Source organism: Pipistrellus hanaki (genome assembly GCF_964339955.1).
Source record: "Pipistrellus hanaki genome assembly, chromosome: 1".
NCBI classification, from domain to species: Eukaryota; Metazoa; Chordata; class Mammalia; order Chiroptera; family Vespertilionidae; genus Pipistrellus; species Pipistrellus hanaki.
In genome coordinates this window covers 60,144,319-60,165,016 of record NC_140503.1, presented here as the reverse complement: position 1 = coordinate 60,165,016, position 20,698 = coordinate 60,144,319, and the positions used below count along the sequence as shown (strand labels likewise).

General features: G+C 38.7%; 1 protein-coding gene across 7 annotated transcripts in view; it reads right to left on the bottom strand.

The window, feature by feature from the left end:
- Nucleotides 1-20,698, bottom strand: part of TP53BP1 (tumor protein p53 binding protein 1) — a 100,894-nt gene that overhangs the window by 22,427 nt on the left and 57,769 nt on the right. For 5 of the 7 annotated variants that reach the window (XM_084902684.1, XM_084902679.1, XM_084902685.1 and 2 more), the window contains exons 14-18: nucleotides 16,164-16,283; nucleotides 15,209-15,412; nucleotides 9,724-9,781; nucleotides 6,398-6,490; nucleotides 1,034-1,517 (exon numbers count right to left, since the gene is read on the bottom strand). In XM_084902684.1, coding sequence (XP_084758810.1) covers nucleotides 1,034-1,517; nucleotides 6,398-6,490; nucleotides 9,724-9,781; nucleotides 15,209-15,412; nucleotides 16,164-16,283 — 959 coding nt within the window. The remainder of the gene's footprint in view (nucleotides 1-1,033; nucleotides 1,518-6,397; nucleotides 6,491-9,723; nucleotides 9,782-15,208; nucleotides 15,413-16,163; nucleotides 16,284-20,698) is intronic. The other 2 variants (XM_084902682.1, XM_084902683.1) reach the window with 1 other exon arrangement.

The window sequence follows — 20,698 nt, the reverse complement described above, 5'->3', positions numbered from 1 at the left end:
ATTTTAAGGGTAAAATAAACAGACGGAAAATGGGATCTAATATGCTAATAATCCCAATATCCAAAAGACTATTGCTATTTGAATCTATATGAATTGGTAAGGTCTTAGATCTCAGACTGTGTTACTATGGAAGTCTAATATAAACAGTTTTAGGAGAAGCAAGGTTAGACAGAACAAGACTACACAGGCCATGATTAAAATATAGAAAAGCAACACCGATTCTGAAGTAGACATGCTGAGTTCAAATTCCAGTTCTGCCACCTACTGATGGCAAAATCTTGGGCAAGTTACTTAACCTCTCTTCAGCTTGGCTTCCTTACCTGTGAAATGGGAATAATGACACTAACCTCACGGGTTGTCTTGAGCACAGTGCTGACCTACTGCAGGTGTTCAACAACTAGGAACTACTTCCCTACTCTGTTCCCAAGAACCTGTTCTTCCTCCAGCCTCACTTTCATCAGCCCCAGAGCTTTTCCTCCCATTAAGTCTAGTCTGAGCCTCTCTGCAGTCCCTAGTCACCTAGAGGCTTGTGCCCATCCATCTCTCTCTATTCCTGTTACTATTCTTTGTTTCTAATACTGTGATACACTATCTTTCATGCTTCTTCTACTCCTTCCTCCTTTATATTTTACTCTCTCAGTGCCTGAGAACCATGGTGAAATAGACTTGGAGGAAACGCAATTAGCTCTGATAGTTATAAAGAAGGCTACAAAGTGATAGCAGAGGGAAGGAAAAGATTGAACAACTTAAAAGAATATAGGACCCAGGCTATATTCCTGGCTTTCTTTTCAAGTAAAGACCTACTTGACAAACGCTAGCACTATTCCATTCTCCCTAAAAGACCATTGATTAGCTACAGCTACCCATAATTTTCACTACCCTCTTTCTATTCTGAATAAATTGTTTTTGTCTTTTGATTACTGGTCTGTACAAAATTATGAAGGATTATCATTAGGTAAAAGTACCACAACCCAATTTTCTGGGAACCCAGAAAGTGGAAAGCAGGCCCCTGGGTACCCGGCAATTCTCTCACCTGGCTATGGAGTGACTCTGTGTCATCCCCAGAAGCACTGGTTGGTTTCTCACCAGTCCCCTTCTCAGTCTGAACTGTGGCATCCTGTTTTCCAGAGTTCTCATCCACTGTACTGGTGCCCTGATCACACACGTTTTTTACAGTCTGGGTTGCTGCTGAAACAGTGTCTGGGATCCTTAGGGAAGGCTCTATGGTCTGAATTCCTATGTTATTTTGGCTGGGCCTTTCAATCAAGGTCTTACTAGGTTTTTCCTGATTGGTATTCCACCCTTCTTTCTGTCCGTCTAGCACATCTATCTCCATCGGTTCCTCTTGCAGACTGGATGGCTCCTTTGTGGCCATCTGCTGGGAGGCAGGAGGCGCAGGGTCTTTGGCAGGGCTACTGGGCTTCATAGTTTGTTGATGCTGCCCAGTCCTTTGGTCACCTTCCAATTCTTCCTTCTCTTCTTCATCTTCAGTGCTTGGAAAATGGAGTAAGTTCCCCCTGAGAATCAACCACATAAAGAAATAATGTCAAGTAAACACACATGCATGTACATACACATGTACATGCACATGTGTGCATACTGGCAAGGGGGAACCATAATTTGACAATTTGAGAAACGTGAGGGAGAAAATAAAATGACCAAGAATATCTCCTTATGAGGTTTCTCATCATAATTTCACTCCTGTAAAAAAACAATGGCACACAGGTCTATTCCACTGTGATGATAAAATAGACATAATACTTTTTCTCATCACTAGCTATGAACTCTGATATAGGAAAATAAATTAAATAAGAAGATATAACGCCATTATTGAAGTCACAGACAATGAAGGCAGCTTAGGGATCTAAATTCAAACAACAAACAATAACAACAAAAATAACAAAGAAAGGGAAAAACTCAAATATAAAAACAACAATAAGGAAAACAAAAAGGGGGGGGGGGGATCAATTAGGTCAAGAGTCCTCTTGACTTTATAAATGATTCTAACATTTCTTAAATGACTACTGGCATTTTAGACACACTTAAGCCCAACCAACAATTTCAGCAGAAGAAGAGATCCTAGCTTTTCAAGCGATACTAGTACATCTACAACTAGCCATTTCAGGATGACTTGGTGCCTCAAGATACAGCCAACTTCTTTTCACTAGTCTTACCATTGGGCTGTCAGTGACTTAATCATTTCACAGCATTTGATGAATGTCTCCTGCAAACCACGTAGCATGAAGCTCTAAGGCGTTCAGGCTTTAAATGTCCTTAATAATACGCCAGAATAAAAAGACCCAGATTAACTCCAAGTGAGCAGGTTACACAGAAACTTGACATTCGTGTTTTATTCAAGTTTATACTTTAAACACCCGCCATGTGAGGCTTAATATAAAGTTAAGTATCTAATAAATGTATTTTAAACAAAAGAATTCATGTTCTCTCAACTGGTTAACTGCAAAAAGTTACTCTGATTAAATAAGCTAATTGTATAATTAGCAAATTCATGTAGGAAAATGCTCATACCTTAAAAAAAAAAAAAAAAAAAAAAAAAAAGTCCATAACCTTTATCTTCTTAGTAAGTTACAAGTTCAAATGAATAAGTATACTACAAAACTAATGAATCCGTGCATCGGGCCTCTAGTATTTTATAATGCATAAACTGAGATACACCCAAAAGACAACATACAGGATGATAAAGGATCTGCAAACTCTGTCGTATGCTGCTGTAAGCGTCTGACCAGAGAAAGGTGGAGAGGTCTCCAACTTGGGAGGAGATTTTACCATAGGGCCTGCTCTGCTCTGAACCTTGAAGGGAAAAGGAGAGGTTTCTGAGGTTTCTATCATATTTATCAAAACTGGAAGTTAGTCCTAGCTGGTTTGGTTCAGTGGATGAGTGTTGGCCTGCAGACTGGATGAGTGTTGGACTGCAGACATACCCGGGTTGCAGGCTCGATCCTCAGGATGGGATGTGCAGGAGGCAGCCGATCAATGATTCTCCCTCATCATTGATATTTCTATCTCTCTCTTCCTCTCCCTTCTACTCTGAAATCAACAAAGATATATTTAAAACACACACACACAAAAAAAACACACCAAAAAACTGGAAGTCAAAGAGGGATTTAGAATAGAGGTCTAACCAAGGGCCTGGAAAATATTTGTTATATTTTGTGTTCTGGGTGTCAGGAACCTCAAATGAATGAAATATGTGATTCAATGAAGAGGTAAGAATAAGACCACCAGGAGACAGATTAGTAACATCTATCTCTAATGATGTTTATAAGTGATCTTATTTAAAAATGATTTAGCACAGTACTAGGTACAATACAGATGTTCAAACAATATTAGGTGCAAGAGACAAAGCAATTAAGAATATGTAATTCATCTTCTTTATAAACTGAATACTCATGTTTGAATCTTTAAGATAACTAACATATTAATGGCTAAGCAAAAATGAAAGTGAGTCAAATACTAGATGGGACATTACTGGATTAACCATTTTAAGAATTCAGTTACCACTGTTCCCCAACCATAAACATAAACAAGCCTGCTACACAGTTTACTTCATAAGCTGCTTATTTAGGGTAAAACTTCTGAACAGATATTCATTTCTAAAGCAAAGCCCTGTTTTGAGACATTTTATTCTTTTAATATACTTTATTGATTTTTTTTTTTTTAACAGAGAGGAATAAAGAGGGATAGAGGGTTAGAAACATTAAGGAGAGAGAAACATCGATCAGCTGCCTCCTGCACACCTCCCTTGATCAGAATCGAATCTGGGACCTTTCAGTCTGCAGGCCGACTCTCTATCCACTGAGCCAAACTAGTTAGGGCAAGACATTTTATTATTAATTGATAAATATTAAGATTGCTTTTTTCCCCCAAAGAGTTAATCAGAAGAATTCTTCTTTCTCTAAAGACTAAACGTGTCTCATTGCAATATTAGCAATATATAGCAGACTTCTATCAAATATCCAAATTTTGGTATTTATTTAGTATATTTCTCATATTAGCATCAGTCAAATGACATGAGGTTAAAATCATAGTCATTACCCACCCAGGATCATATAATCTTACCTAATAATAGACAAACATGCAAATTGACCATACTTCCACTATGCCCACAGCCAATCAGAGTAAGTATGCAAATTAGAAGGCCAAAGATGGCGGCCACCCAGCTGCTCCAGGCACAGAGTGGCCAGGTGGGGCAGGACACCTGCTATGAGAGGGAGGGCAGGGGGCAAAGGGATCTACAGGAGGGGAGTGTGACATAGAAGACAAGATGGCAAACTCCAGAGTCTGTAGCAAAGACAAAGACGGCAGACTCCAGGTGGGTCCCAGGTGCCAGAGGAAACCAGGTGCTGGGAGCCAAGAGAAGGAAGGCCTGTTGCATGAATCTCTTCATGCAATGGGCCTCTAGAGTGTGTGTGTGTGTGTGTGTGTGTGTGTGTGTGTGTGTGTGTATGTGTATGTGTATGGCTTTGGTTGGCAAGATTTGCTGATTAAGGCCAACATAGAACAGCAGGTAAAAACCAAAAGTTTAATTACAACACATACTGCAAAAAGTGTTGCCCACTCCTAACAAGTTCATAATTTCTGTAGACATAAAGCAACTGAGAAATATCTACCATGAATGTATATATTAATGTGCCAAGAAACAAAAAAAGAAGAAATCTTTAGCACCAGAACAAAATTTTAGAAGACAAGAGAAATCCAATATACTGTAAGAAGGACCACACCTCTCTCTCTTCATTATTTCCAGCTACACAATTCTATTCTGGTCACCATATGCCAGATTTAGAAACTGATGCTAAGAAATTCTAGCAGAAAAAGCCTGGACAGAATTAATCCTAAGTGAAACAGAGAAGAATACATGTTCATATTTAACAAACTTCTAATCATTCTGTTCTCAGTGTAGATCTGTTTGTAGAGCAACTGAAGCCAAATCCAGCTGGATTTGTAGGCCCTGTTCTACCAAGGCTACACACAAGCACCGGCACTGGGCCTACTGTAAGACAGTCTAATAAACAGACAGGCAATGCAAGGCCATTGATAAATTTAGTAACTGCTGGCCATTACCACACTGATTTTGGAACCACACAAAGTGACATTTCACCCAACAAGCTTCTTGATATAATAGAGGATATAATCTGGGCTAGCTGATTCCCAACAATACCAACAAGTTCACATTTAATCATCACAATGAAAAGCACTTACATGTTCCTTCTAAATATTTCTATCAATAAAGAATACAGAAATTATGCTGCAAATGACACTATAAGATACCTAGTGGCAAACATTATTATATTCTCTAATTATAAAATCACTAAATTCCAGAAATGACAGATATCATATATCATAATGAAAATAAAAACTTATTTTCATTGTCATTACTGCTTTCCCTATACTAAATGTAGGACTCATATATTCTAAATAAATACTCTACAATTATATCAATAGCAAAGAAATATTTTATAAATGAAAAAAAATTTTTCTGCTTCAAATCTGTTCTAAGAAATTATGGAGTAAAGAAATTATGGAAAAATCTTAATTTCATCAGTCCAACAAACTTTAAATCTGAGATGTTAAGCCTTATGAACCAGGTCATAGTTCAATTCCCAGTCAAGGCACATGGCCAGGGTTTTGGGCTTAATCCCCAGTAAGGGGCATGCAGGAGGCACCCAATCAATGATTCACTCTCAATATTGATGTTTCTATCTCTCCCTCTCCCTTCCTCTTTAAAATCAATAAAAAATATATTTTTTATTCTGGGATGTTAAGCATTATCTCAGTTTTGCTATGGGAAACTAAACAGAAATTAAAAATCTGTTAAAAATAAACATTTCCAAACCTAAGAAAAAGAGAATAAATCTTGGAAATATAAAATAATAGTTTCATAAATATATGAAGACTTAATCACTTCAAGTTGTTAGAACTGACAGATAAAGACAAAAATCTGTATCTATAAATTACTTAATAAAACTTCTCATGACTATAGCCCGGCCAGCATGGCTTGGTGGTTGAGTATCAACCTATGAACCAGGAGGTCACAGTTCGATTCCCAGTCAGAGCACATGCCTGGGTTGCAAGCTCAGTCCCCGGTGGGAGGCATGCAAGAGGCAGCTGATCAATGATTCTCTCTCATCATTGATCTTTCTATCTCTCACTCCCTCTTCCTTCCTCTCTGAAATCAATTAAAAATGTATATTTTTTAAAACAAAAACTTCTCATGACTATACATCTTTATAAATCCATCTAGAATATGCTATAGTCCCTCAGATAAAAGAGTAAAGTCAAGTTCCAAAACAGTAGCACTATATTCTAAATTTTGGTACCACCATTTTATGAATCAATATAAATGCAGTCCAGAAGATGCCGTGAAAATAATGCTCACCTGGTGGGTGTGGAGCAGGGATCCTGACTTTGAGCCTCATCCTCTTGCTGGGTCTCACAGACACAGCTAAGCAAAGACGTGGTCTTCTGGGGACTAAGATAATAAATTAAAGCAATATATTGTGTTAGTTTTGAAAGGAGATGTACTTCTGAAGATTATCCTTTAGGTACAGAGGAAATAAAATCTTTTTTCTGCATCTAAAACTCCAAACTGCCTTACACCAAAATTCAGATTCTCATAGAATATTTGAATATTTGAATATTAGCATAATTTAAAACTCTCCAGGAAGATTTATAGGAAATAAGGTGGACAGAGGACTATATTAAATACCATAAAGACACCATCAGAGGAGGGTAAACGGTGGATATCTGTAATACTTTCAACAATACACAATCAGAATGTAGAAAAAAAACTCTATAAGACATAAAGCTCTGTTTCTTCAACAAATAATTGCTAGCCAGCCAGCGCTGAGTTGGCAATTTTTTATACTGGGTGACGAATATACAGTGTTTATTATACTGTTTCTCTACTTTGTATATGTTTGAAACCTTCAACAGTGAAATATCTGAGAAAGAAGATGATACAAGTTATCTGAACAGAGGCCAGTTACAGATGACACTCTGTTTAAAAAACAGAATGATACTGCCCGGCAGGTGTGACTCAGTGGTTGAGTGTCAACCTATGAACCAGGAGGTAACGGGTTTGACTTCTGTTAGGGCACATGTCCAAGGCTTCGGGCTTGATCCTCAGTGTGGGGCCATGCAGGAGGTAGCCAATCAATGATTCTATCATCATTTATGTTTCTATCTCTCTCCCTCTCCCTCTCTGAAATCAATAAAAATATATTAAAAAGAGAGTGGTACTGCTTTACCCAAATACAGAGGAAGCAATGAGCATTTAAAATATTCTAACTGAGCTTACCATTTTTTTATTAATTGAATTTATTGAAATGACATTGGTTCACAATATCATACAGGTTTCAAGTGTACAATTCAATAAAACATTATCTGCGTGCTGTGATGTGCACCCCTCATCCGAAGTAAAGCCTCTTCCCATCCCCATCCCCCCCTTTGCCAGCCTCCACCTAGCCCCGACCCCCTCTCCCTCAGGCTATCACTGCACTGTTGTCTCTCTCTCTCTCTCTCCCTCTCTCTCTCCCTCTCTCTCCCTCTCCCTCTCTCTCTCTCTCTCTCTCTCTCTCTCTCTCTCTCTCTCTGTGTGTGTGTGTGTGTGTGTGTGTGTGTGTGTGAGTTTTGGCTAATCCCTTCACCTTCTTTCATCTAATCCCCCCAACTTCCTCCCCTCTGACAGCTGTCAGTTCGTTCCAGGTATCCCTGCCTCTGTTTCTATTTTGTTTGTCAATTTATTTTCTTCATTAGACTACTCATATGAGATCATATGGTTTTTGTCTTTCTCTGACTGGTTTATTTCACTTAGCATAATAATCTCCAGATCCATCCATTCTGTCACAAATGGTAAGATTTCCGGCAGCTCAGGTGGTTAGAGCAGTGGTCATCTCACGGACCACCAGTAGTTTACAGGCCAACGGTTGGCTAATGCTGGGTTAGAGCATTATCCTGCTACACTATGGTTGCAGGTTCAATCCCAGGTTGATTCTTGTATAAGAATCTTGTATAAGAATCAACCAGTGAATGCAAAAGTAAATGGATCAACAAATCAATGTTTTTTTTTCTCTCAAAAATTAATAAATACATTTTTTCAAAACTTTTGCAGAGCTTACTTTAAATGATTATATACTTAATGGTAAAGTAAAGAGTCAAATACTTTTAAAATTTGGATTCTCGCTCTATTCGGTTTGGCTCAGTGGATAAAGCGTTGGCCTGCAGACTGAAAGATCCCAGGTTCCATTCTGGTCAAGGGCATGTATCTTGATTGTGGGCACATCCCCAGAAGGCGGTGTGCAGGAGGCAGCTGATGGATGTTTCTTTCTCATCAATGTTTCTAACTACCTCTTTCACTCTCCCTTCCTCTCTGTAAAGAAATCAATAAAATATATATTTTTTTAAATTTAGATTCTCATATACAAAACTTGCTTAACAATACCAAAGAATTTCACCTCATTCTATGACCCACCAATCCAATCATGTGCCTCAAGTATTTTCCCAATCCTACATTCCTCCCAAGGGGTTTGGGAAGCTTTAGCAGAATATTCTGTTCCCTTTCAAAGGGCACACATATAGACTAATAAGTTATATCTAGTATGCAATTCTGTTAAAACCAAAGAGATCAAGTATAAACTTTTTTTTTTCAACTTGTAAGACTACATATCATTAGTCTTCAACCTTATGTAAGGGCCCAGAAACTGGTTTGGCTCAGTGGTAGAGCGTCGGTCTGTGGACTGAACGGTCCCAGGTTCGATTCCGGTCAAGGGCATGTGCATTGGTTGCGGGCACATCCCCAGTAGGGGGTGTGCAAGAGGCAGCTGGTCGATGTTTCTCTCTCATTGACATTTCTAGCTCTCTATCTCTCTCCCTTTCTCTCTGTAAAAAATCAATAAAATATATATATATTTTTTAAATTAGAGGTGTGGCAACAAGTTTGCCTTCTTGCATGGTAACAATAAGCTGAAGTTGAACCCGGCCTATCCTCCTCCCCAGCTTTTTAAATAGAGCTGATGTTCAGGTGGCCATCAGTCTCAGCACTTCAAGGTCTTGCCCTTAGCCTGCTTAACTTATCTATAGTACCTGCTTAGCCTGATTTAAAAATCCTCACCTATATTTCACAAACTGCTGCTACTATTTTCATGCCAGAAACCAATAAAACAATTTTCCTCTCACAGCCACCAGATGGCAAAGCTTACCACCAGAGCCTCCGGATGGAGTCATACTCATGCTCAAAGCATTACAGCATTCATGACAAAGCAAAAATAACAGTTCAACACAGCAAATCTAGCAAACAGAAGAGAAAACGGCCTGAGGCTGCGGCTGAGTAGAGGGTCTCAGAGGAACAAGGTCTAAGGCTATCTTTTGTTAAACCCTCCATTTCCTCACAAAACAACAACAATCTTGGTCTCAATAACATAAAAAGGTTAAAAAATAATAATAAAATAAAATTAAAATTAAAAAAAAGGACACTGTCCCACATGAACAAAAGGTAGAAAGGAAAACACCTTCAAATATCTTAGTTCTAAGTATAGGAAAAGCTTTATTAGACTTTAGAAAGCCTATATTAGATTCAACACATTGTTAAATCTTTATGCTGGAGTTAATATTTTAAGTTCTATTCCTCTCTTGATAAATCATCTTCCCTGCAGTACAATGGCTTTGTATATTGAATTTCTCTAAATAGCAACCAGCTCTAGTTACCTGGCAACAGCCTCAGCAGCAACAGTAGATCCATTTTTTCTTTCACCAATTGCAGGCTCTTAATAAAAACAAGCAAGGAAAGGAAAGAGAGAGAATTCAGTTAATATCACACACAAAAAAACCTGTTCTACTAGTATGTATTTGCAACAAATAACAAAAAGAAATGGGCAAGAATAATAAGGAAACATAAAAAGACTTATAATTTAATTAGAGGTCCGGTGCACGAAATTTGTGCACAGGTATGGTCCCTCGGCCTGATCTGCAATCAAGGTCATCTTTACTAACTGCCGCAGCCGTCACCCCAGTTCCCTGTTCGCCATCTCGTGATTGGTGCCTGATGGCCTGGACGGGGGGCGGGGGGGGGGGGGGGGGGGGACACGGACGGACACACGACACACGGGAACACACACACACACACACACACACACACACACACACACACGACGAACGACACAACAGGGACCCAGAGATTGGCCATTCCGCCTGCTCACCAGCCCTGCCCCCATCAAGGGTCAGGCAACCGGAGGCCTTGGTCTGGCACTGCCCACATTCCCTGGTTCCCTGCCATCCACCCCTGGGTCCCCATTCGCCATCAGGCAATTGGAGCTGCCAGCCGGGGGGCGGGGGGGGCGCGGCACGGCGGGGAAGATGTGCCTCATAGTGACTGGTCCCACAGTCACTTCTGCCTTTAGGGTCAATTTGCATATTACTCTTTGATTATATAGGATAGTACAAGTTTCACTTCTATCAATCAATTTTTTTCAAACTTCCTACAGATGACTTATCAGTTTGTTCAGGAATAGAATGAAGCAGTAACATTTAAAAATGAATCTCAACTATCTTGTCTCATATAAGAATTTTTTAAATACTTAAAAATCAAATTAAAAAATTATAAAAATCAAATAAATTTAAAATAAACAAGGAAAGTTTAATAAGATAAATTATGTAGGAAAATGTCTTCAGATGCAAATTTTAAATAGCGTGCAGTTTTATGAGAACCCACACATAGAAGGTATCAAGTTCTTCCTAAAGATCTTTGAAGGCAGATAATTGTGTTAAATTATTGAAAAGCCACATTTTCTTTTTTCTTTTCTTTTTTTAAATCTACATTTTTCAAAAAAGAGTGGCTCAGTTGGTTGAAACATCATCCCATGCACAAAAGGGTTGTGGTTCAATCCCCGTCAGGATACATGCCTGGATTGCAGTTCAATCCCCTATTGAGGCTCCTGTAGGAGGCAGCCGGTCAATATTTCTCTCTTAAACAGATATTTATCTTTCTCTCAATCCCTTCCTCACTCTTAAAAAAAAAAAAAAAAATCAATTAGGAAATATATCCCTGGGTGAGCATTTAAAGAAAAAAAAGAATCAAGGATGATACTGAAAAGAATCCCATATTTTAAAAGTAATGTCACTAATATCAAGGGATTAAAATGTATTCATTGACAATTTATTCCAGCCTCAGAAAAAAATAACCAAATATTTTTAAACATTTCTACAATTTCATGACCCAACATAATCTAAATAGTCCATCAAGGAAGCAGCTGAAATTTAGTGGCTGAAGCTCTAGCTCTGAAACAGAAATCTGGCTCAGGCTCTGGCTCCTGCACTCAGCAGTACAACCTGGGAGTAAACTCCTTCATCTTCTAGTCCGTTTTCTCTTCTCTAAGAGAGAAAACAGGACCAGCCTCACAGCAGGCTGTGAGGATGAGATGAGTAAAGTTTTGAGTATGATGCTTGATCCTGTGCTCCTATTATCTGAAAAGTAATAATACAGTCATTCTTAACATTTAGCTTCATTTAAATTCTTTCCATCTGTAATCTCAAATCTAAAGATTCAAGGCTACCACATACTCTCTTAATAAGCTCTACTTGACTTCAGAAAAGATGATAATACTTTAATTTCTACTGAGGTTCTACGATTCAAATCAGTAAGCACTGAGAAGCAGAATAGCACTGTAATTTGAAACTGGACTTCTGGATCTTGGAATAGTTTGAACTAAGATACTACATTAAATAGTTGTATGACTCTAAGAAAGGTGCTCAACCGGCCCGTGCCTCAGTTTCCCCAACTGTAAAATGTGGATAATAATAGGATTTTCAAAAACACACACAACTTTACAAGTTTGTCAGGAGATTTAGTGAGGTGTGCATATAAAATGCCTGGTATATAGTAAGAACTGAAATTAGGTAAAATTTCTTTTCTTTGTTCTCAAAGAATGAAAAATCCCTATTATTCAAGTTTAATCACACTATCAGTGGTCTTTTTTTAAAATTATTTTTCAGAGAAGAAGGGAGAGGGAGAGAGACAGAACATCAATGATGACAGAGAACCATCGATCATCCCCACTGGGGACCGAGCCCACAACCCGGGTATGTGCCTCAACCAGGAACCAAACCAAGACCCCCTGGCTCATAGGTCAATGCTCAACCACTGAGCCACACCAGCCTGGCTATTAGTGGTCTTTGAAAGCTTTCCGTCTCAACTCCCTCAGGGACCTGGTTCATCAACTGTTTCCCTTATTCCCTCACTTTCAATCCATCTCCCTTTTGGAGATTTCTATTCAGTCTATATGCCTGATTAGACTGTCTAAAAATGAAAAATCTCTTTTAGTCCTGCATTTCCCTCTAACTTGCCATATTTAACAAAAACTTCTCAAAAGAAGAATGCCTCTTCTCCCCAACATGCCTCAATTACGTTCAGTATAGCTCTCATCCAAACGACTATACAGTGGTGCCTCACACAACGAACTTAATTCGTTCCAGGAGCAAGCTTGTTATGTGAAAAGTTCCTTATGTGAAACGCGTTTTCCCATAACAATACATGTTAAAAAAAATAATTCGTTCTGTAGCATAAAATATGCTAAGATGACATAAAAAAATATGCTAAGATGACATATTTTTATTTAGATACATCTAAAAACATAATTTTTTTTAAAAAAACACACACATTTTTTTAATTTTAAGACAGACTAAGTAGAGTCTACCGAATCTTGCACATCTTCATCCATTTTCTGCTTTTTGGCCGATGGTTTCATGAAAAACCTGTCCAAAGTTCGCTGTGCGAGGCGTTCGTTATGCGAGGCACCACTGTACTGAAATAGTTCTTGCAAGAGTCACCAAATGGACCCAAATTGCCAAACACAATGTACATTTTCAGAAATACCTCACTAGACCTCACTTCTGCATCTGACATTGTTTTCTTCTTGTAACTTTCCTCCCCATAGCCACCCATGGCTTTATATTCTCCTCGCCACCTTCTCTGAGTGTTCCTTTACAATCACTTTTTAAAAATATATATTTTATCGCCGGGACCGGTTTGGCTCAGTGGATAGAGCGTCGGCATGCGGACTGAAAGGTCCCAGGCTCGATTCCGGTCAAGAACATGTACCTTGGTTGCGGGCACCTCCCCTGTGGGGGGTGTGCAAGAGGCGGCTGGTCGATGTTTCTCTCATCGACGTTTCTAACTCTCTGTCCCTCTCAATTCCTCTCTGTGTAAAATCAATAAAATATATTTTATTAAAAAAATATATATATATGTGTATATATATATATATATATATATATATATATATATATATTTTATTGATTTTTTTACAGAGAGGAAGAGAGATAGAGTTAGAAACATCGATGAGAGAGGAACATCGACCAGCTGCCTCCTACACCCCCTCACTGGGGATGTGCCCGCAACCAAGGTATATGCCCTTGACCGGAATCGAACCCGGGACCTTTCAGTCCGCAGGCCGACGCTCCATCCACTGAGCCAAACTGGTTTCGGCTACAATCACTTTTAAGACTTTTTCCTTTTTAACTCCATTAAACTGCATTTACAAACTACTTAGTAAAAAAAATAAAAAATAAAAAAATTATAGCCTTGGAGTCAGATATGATCCAAACTCCAGCTCTACTTCTTACCAGTTACTATGACCATAGATATATAACTTAAAATCTCAGTCTGTTTTCTCATCAATTAAATGGAAATAAGGTTATTTAGCATGGAGTGCTATCATGAAAACTAAACACAGATGTAGAATCAATTGGTATTATTTACTCCCCTTACTTCTATATTCAAGTGGTCCAAGTTGTTCCTATTCTACTAACTACCTCTCAAATTCATCCCTCATCTCCATCACCACTATTAATTACCCCAATTCCTCATAAAAGACTTGCCAGGCAGAAAAATAAGGAAATGGGCAAGGCAAGGAATAATACACAGAAGCACAAGTTTTGAAACACTCAGCTGATCTACTTATTTATTCATCTATCTATCTATCTATCTATCTATCTATCTATCTATCTTCACCCGAGGATATGTTTATTGATTTTAGAAAGAGAGAAAGGAGAAAAGGGAGAGGGAGAGGGAGAGGGAGAGAACCATTGATGTGAGAGAGAAACATGGACTGGTTGCCTCCCATACGTACCCAACCAGAGTTTCAACTCACAATCTAGGTATATACTAACAGGGAATTGAACCTGCAACCTTTTGATGTATGGACAACACTCCAAGCAACTGAGTCATCTGGCCAACATTCAACTGATCCTTTTTAATATATTTTATTGATTTTATACAGAGAGGAAGGGAGAGAGATAGAGAGTTAGAAACATCGATGAGAGAGTCATCGATCAGCTGCCTCTTGCACACCCCCTACTGGGGATATGCCCGCAACCAAGGTACATGCCCTTGACCAGAATCGAACCCGGGACCCTTCAGTCCCCAAGCTCTATCCATTGAGCCAAACCGGTCTTGGCTCAACTGATCCTTTTTAAAAAGCAAATTCAATCTTATTACTTCCTTGCCTAAAATTTTTCAGGTTCTCATCATGATATAAAAGACCTTTCAGAATCTGGTCTCTACTTTATAGCCACTCCTTTGTACCTTCTCTGGATTTTAGCCACACCAAATAACTTGCAATTAATGTGGGAAATAGTCAACATAAACCTACAATGTGAATCCATAATCTCAAATTTTCTACCATCTTCTGAACTGTTTCTGAATATGAAAACCAATTATTTAATATCAACACAGGTTTAATGCAGAGATACAACCAGAACCATAGAGATTATAAAACGGAATATCTTCATCTTAGCTGGTTTGGCTCAATGGATGAAGTGTTGGCCTATGGACTAAAGGATCCCGGGTTTGATTCTGGTCAAGGTCACATGCTCAGGTTGCGGCCTCAATCCCCAGCAGGGGCTGTGCAGGAGGCAACCAATCAATGATTATTTCTCATCATTGATGTTTCTGTCTCTTTCTCCCTTTCCCTTCCTCTCTGAAATCAATAAAAATATATTTTAAAATTAAAAAATAAAATAAAATGGAGCATCTTCAGTAACATTGATAGTGACTGGCCAAAAGCAAAGAATTAAATATATTATAATAATATTTTACAAATATTGATACATTTAAAAAAGTATAACTAGAAAAATATAATCACTACTTCCCAGATGATCTGGAGCTACTAATTACCCAAGATTATCATAAACTTACTTTCCAGACTAAACTGCAAAGATTCTTCACTCGCCTCCGTCTCAGGACTGACCAGTTTCATTCTTAGACACAATTTGTCATCCATTTCTGGGACAGCCCCAGAATCTTCTTTTTCATTCACAAGGATAGGATCATTAGTTTCCACCACGCTTTCAGACATGACATCACTGGCTGCTGTGGTGCTTTCTGGATAGTTGCTAATATCTGAAAGAAGAGAGGCAGGAGGTAGAAAGAAAGAAAACTAAAATGCAAACAAAAAACAATTAATACAAGGTCATCAATTTGCCTGTTTGGCTCCACAGCTCTGCAGGATTGAAAGGGAGGTCCTAGGTTAGATCCTGTCACAAGTATCAACAACTACACACTAGTATTGACACCTGGTCTTAAGAGGAGCAACAGGATTCAGTTCCACTTCTGCATCTGGACAAAGGATGCTGCATGAGCCCTCAGCCAATGCCAGCATCAGGCATAGGTAGCAGGAGACTCCAGACGGCATGACTGTTACCTCCCAGCACTGACTAGAGGAAAAAAAATAGGTTAATGTAAAAATCACTGGCTGCTTTAGGGAAGGAGGGTCTATGTTTTCTTGCCTTGTCAAGCGGCAGACTGACCAGCCAGGGTACTGAATTAATAGTACTTCTACCCTACCTGTTCTCCCTTCCTTATAAGAGCTCTATTATCACTGTTTAGCACTCAGATTCCACTGCTTTGCAAGTAATAGGACAAAATCCCTACTTTTTTTCTTTTTTCTTTATTCCTTCTATCTTTTCTTTCCTCTCATCACCACTCAATATCTCCTGGGAGTAAACTCATGAAATCAGACATCACAACCTTATTCTTCCTAAGACAAAAATCAGCCTATGAGGAAGATTCAACTCCTCAGATCTAAATCACTTGCATAGAAAATAATGTCTCAGAAATGCTGCTTTAAGTGCTATTACATTTAATCACTCACCAATAGGAGTACTGTGTCTCCTGGGCTCTAGCTTTAGATGCCCAGCAAGAGGTGGAGTTGCGCCAGTCAATGGTGGGATAATATCACCTTCTTTAGGCAAAGTGAAATGAAATGGAGTTTCTGGAGAAAAAATAATAAATAAACAAAAAGGAAACCAAAACTGAAGTACTAAAAGAAGCAAAAGTGAAGAGAACTGAAAGAAACATTTAAATTATTCTTTTCCCAAATTCTGCCTCATTCCCAACCCCCCTCAACAGGCCTCCCAATCAATTTCCTACGGTTCTCTGCTTTCTTTACAGCCATCAACAGACTGACACAAAGTGGACAACCAAAGGAAGGCAAACAGAGGAAAGCCTAGGGTTTGGAGGGTCCAAGAACATGCGAACATAGAAACATGTGACTCCAAGATAGTACATTTGGGAATTCTCAGTGATACAAATTTGGGTAGTTTTAAGTCTAGACTTTCTCATTTTATGCAATGTTAATCCAAGAAGTTAGTTTATAAGCTTTAGCAATCTGTAGCATCCTCTCGTTGAAGTCTGATGGTAATACTTGTAATTTTCTTTCTACTCAAAGAGGTGACAAAGGATCTCATGGGCCAAAGTACTTCAAAATACTCATTGGTTCTAACAGAAGTCTATGGGTTTCATGGTTCAGCAATACTGACCAGCATTCACTCTAGACCACAGTAATAATATTCATATCAACATCTCTGCACAATAGTCTCACATATAAGAGCATTCCAGTATACACATTTTTGGTTAGTCATTATAGTTGATTTGGCTCAGTGGATATAGCGTACGCCTGCAAACTAAATGGTCTCTGGGTTCGATTCTGGTCAAGGGCACATGCCCAGGTTACAGGTTTGATCCCCAGTGGGGTGGGGGCAGGGGGGACGGTGTGCAGGAGGCAGCCAGTCAATGATTCTCTCTCATCATTGATTGTCTACAGCTCTTCCTCTCTGAAATCAATAAAAAATATTTTTTTTTTAAAAAGAGTTTTGCCGAAACCGGTTTGGCTCAGTGGATAGAGCAATGGCCTGTGGACTGAAAGGTCCCAGGTTCAATTCCAGTCAAGGGCATGTACCTTGATTTGCGGGCACATCCCCAGTGGAGGGTATGTAAGAGGCAACTGATCAATGATTCTCTCTCATCAATGTTTCTAACTCTCTATTCCTCTCTGTAAAAAAATCAATAAAATATATTTTTAAAAAAGAGTTTTTATAGAGCTTGACTCTCCAGCCCCTCCCCTCCCAGGAGTCAAGGGGCTGGGTTAAAAGTTCACACTTTAGCCGAAGCCGGTTTGGCTCGGTGGTAGAGCGTCAGCCTGCGGACTGAAAGGTCCCAGGTTCGATTACAGTCAAGGGCATGTACCTTGGTTGCCGGCACATCCCCGGTAGGGGGTGTGCAGGAGGCAGCTGGTCGGTGTTTCTCTCTCATCGATGTTTCTAGCTCTCTCTCTCTCTCCCTTCCTCTCTGTAAAAAATCAATAAAATATATTTTAAAATAAAATAATAATAATAATAAAAGTTCCACACTTTAGTAATCACTTGGTTTTGCTCTAGCCAGTTTGCTTAGTAGATAGAGTGTTGGCCCATGGACTGAAGGGTTCCAGATTCCATTCCAGTCAAGGGCATGTACTTGGGTTGCAGGTTCCCCAGCCCTGGTGCATGCAGGGAGCAACCAATCGATGTGTCTCTCTCACATCGATGTTTTTCTCTGTCTCTCCCTCTCCTTTCCACTCTCTAAAAATCAATGGAAAGATATCATCAGGTGAGGCTTAACCAAAAAATAATAATAATCACTTAGTCTTCACTGTGAACAGCCCCATCCTGAGGCTATATAGGGATCTACCCTAAGTTACTCAGCACAAACCCAGTTGTGACTAAAAGGGCTTGTGAATAACAAAAAGATATTCCTTTCACTTCAAAAACAAAAGGGTTTTAGCAGCTCTGTACAGGAACCGGATAAAGAACAAATATATTTATTATATTATATTGTATTTTCTTCTTTCATCTCTTCCCACTCCACTCCTATTTTTATTAATACATTTTTATTGATTTTAGAGAGGAAGGGAGAGGGAGAAATAGAAATATCAATGATGAGAGAGACTCATTGATTGGCTGCCTCCTGCAAGCCCCACACTAGAGATGGAGCCCACAACCTGTGCCCTGACTGAGAATTGAACTATGACCTCCTGCTTCCTAGGTTGACAGTCAACCACTGAGCCACGTGGCCGGGCCACTCCCATCCTTTATTACTTTTAATACCAAGCACTTGGATATTGTTTTTCCTTCAAAATTACAAAACAACAATAAAAACATCGCTTACATCTATACGTAAGAGAAAGTGAATTAGTAATCTGAAGGGATGAAAAAAGGAAATGAATGAACTTTAGAAAAGAGGAAATGAACGAACATTAGAAATAAAGGATGAAAAGTAATATATGCTCAGCTAAAGGAACTGTAAAGAGTATGAGTGGAGAATTTCAACATCACATCTAAATGACAAAGAATTCCACCATAGTTATAGAAAAAAGAGAAATGGGTCAAGTAGATAAGCATTCATTCTCTGGCAGTTCCTTAAAAAGCAAGCCCTTTATTACTAAAGAAGAATTTAGAAAAGATATAGAAACTAAAAAACAAGTATCTCACAAAGCATTATACATTCCAAAAATATATTTCAAAGAACTTTTTATTCCTGGAACAACCACCTGCTCTCTTCACAGGAACTATTTATCTCTCATATTATGATTGACCATATAGACTTTTGAAAATCCTTCTATATGACAAACCATAATACACAAACAAAATGTGAAGCACTAAATATTGTTTAAAAGTATGTGTTTCCTTTGCACAGTACTAGATAAAACTTATTAAGTTATTTTAATACCAGTAATATAACTGCATTACTACAACCTAATGGAACATTGAGCATTTTACAGGCAGCACTGACACCATCTCTCTCTGGTCTTCAATGCCTCATTCGTTGATTATTTCAGCAGCGTATCAATTACTTTCTCTGCCTTAAGTTTCCCGCTCTCCCTAATTTTTTTTGCACATTGCAACCAAAGCAATCTTCCTAAAGAATATGACTTTGAACACATTAGCTCCTGGTCAAAGCTGTAAGGTTTCTACTAGAAGATAAATCCCTAACTCTTTAACTAGCATTGAATTAACTAGGAGCAGCCTATATTTCTACTCTATCTTAAATTATTCAGGTTCATAAAGCCTCTTTTCAATGTCCTCCAAATGCTTTCCCATTTCTCTGCTTTTGTTCACTCATCTGAAAGACATAGGTAATCTAATCAAATTATCACCAAATTCGGCAAAATAATATTTTATCCTCTTAAATTTACTGGAATTTTCAACATATTCAATTCTTTTTCTAAGATTTAGCACACCCTCATTATTTACATTATCAAGTCCCTTCTTAATTTCCCAGATTATGATGGTTTATTCTAATGTATGCCAACCAGCACAACAACCCATTAAAAAAGATACAACTAAACAAAAGGAACTTAATATCCATTGTCAAGCCATCTGACAAGACCTTATTACTAAAGACTTTATAAAGAGTCATTAGTCCAAACCAAAATTTAAAACATTAATGTCAGTAAGATCTTACTTCTCACTTTCCATTATAATATAAAGCCCATCTTTTGTTCTCAAGAGAAGTCCTGGTCATTTCTTTCAATGGTTTAAAGCCATCTGACTGATATATATAAAAGCTCAGCAACTGGAATGACAGAACGATCAGAATGACTGGAACGACCAGTCGCTATGAGGCACACTGTGGCAGCCAACCAGACTGATCGGTGCCCCCTCCCCTGATCAGCCCTCCCCACCTCAATTGGGGGCGGGGCCAGCTGGCCAACTTCCCATGGCCCCAACCCCCACCAGCCCAACCCGATCAGCCCCCACTGGGGTGAGCTGGCCAGACCCCACCCATGCACAAATTCATGCTCCAACCCTCTAGTTAAATATCATATATAAGCATTTCTATATTGGGTGATGCCACCCCTAAACAGCCTATCCTAAGAGTCTGCCTCTGACATTAACAACCAATTAGGATGATATTCCACAAAGTAAGCCAATAAATGGTAGAGCTAGACCACAAGACATATCTAGCTTCAATGATCATTATTATCCTGTTATATATTACCATTTGTGGATTTAATTAAAGATTTATTGTCCAGCCAGCATGGCTCAGTGGTTGAGTGTCAACCTTTAAACCAGGAGATCACTATTAGATTCCAGTAGGGATGTGCAGGAGGCAGCTGATCATTGATTCTCTTTCACCATTGATGTTTATATCTCTCTCTCCCTCTCCCTTCCTCTCTGAAATCAATTTTAAAAAATACATATTTTTAAAGAGATTAATTAAACTTATGATTTTTCATGTCATCAAACCATCATAAATTTATTCTATATTGAATATTATTGGGCTTCCAAATACCACCTTCCCTAAATTTCCTTTTTTCAAATTTCAGGAGTAGGTCTTCAGAAAACACTTCTGAAGAGGTCTCCATACTAA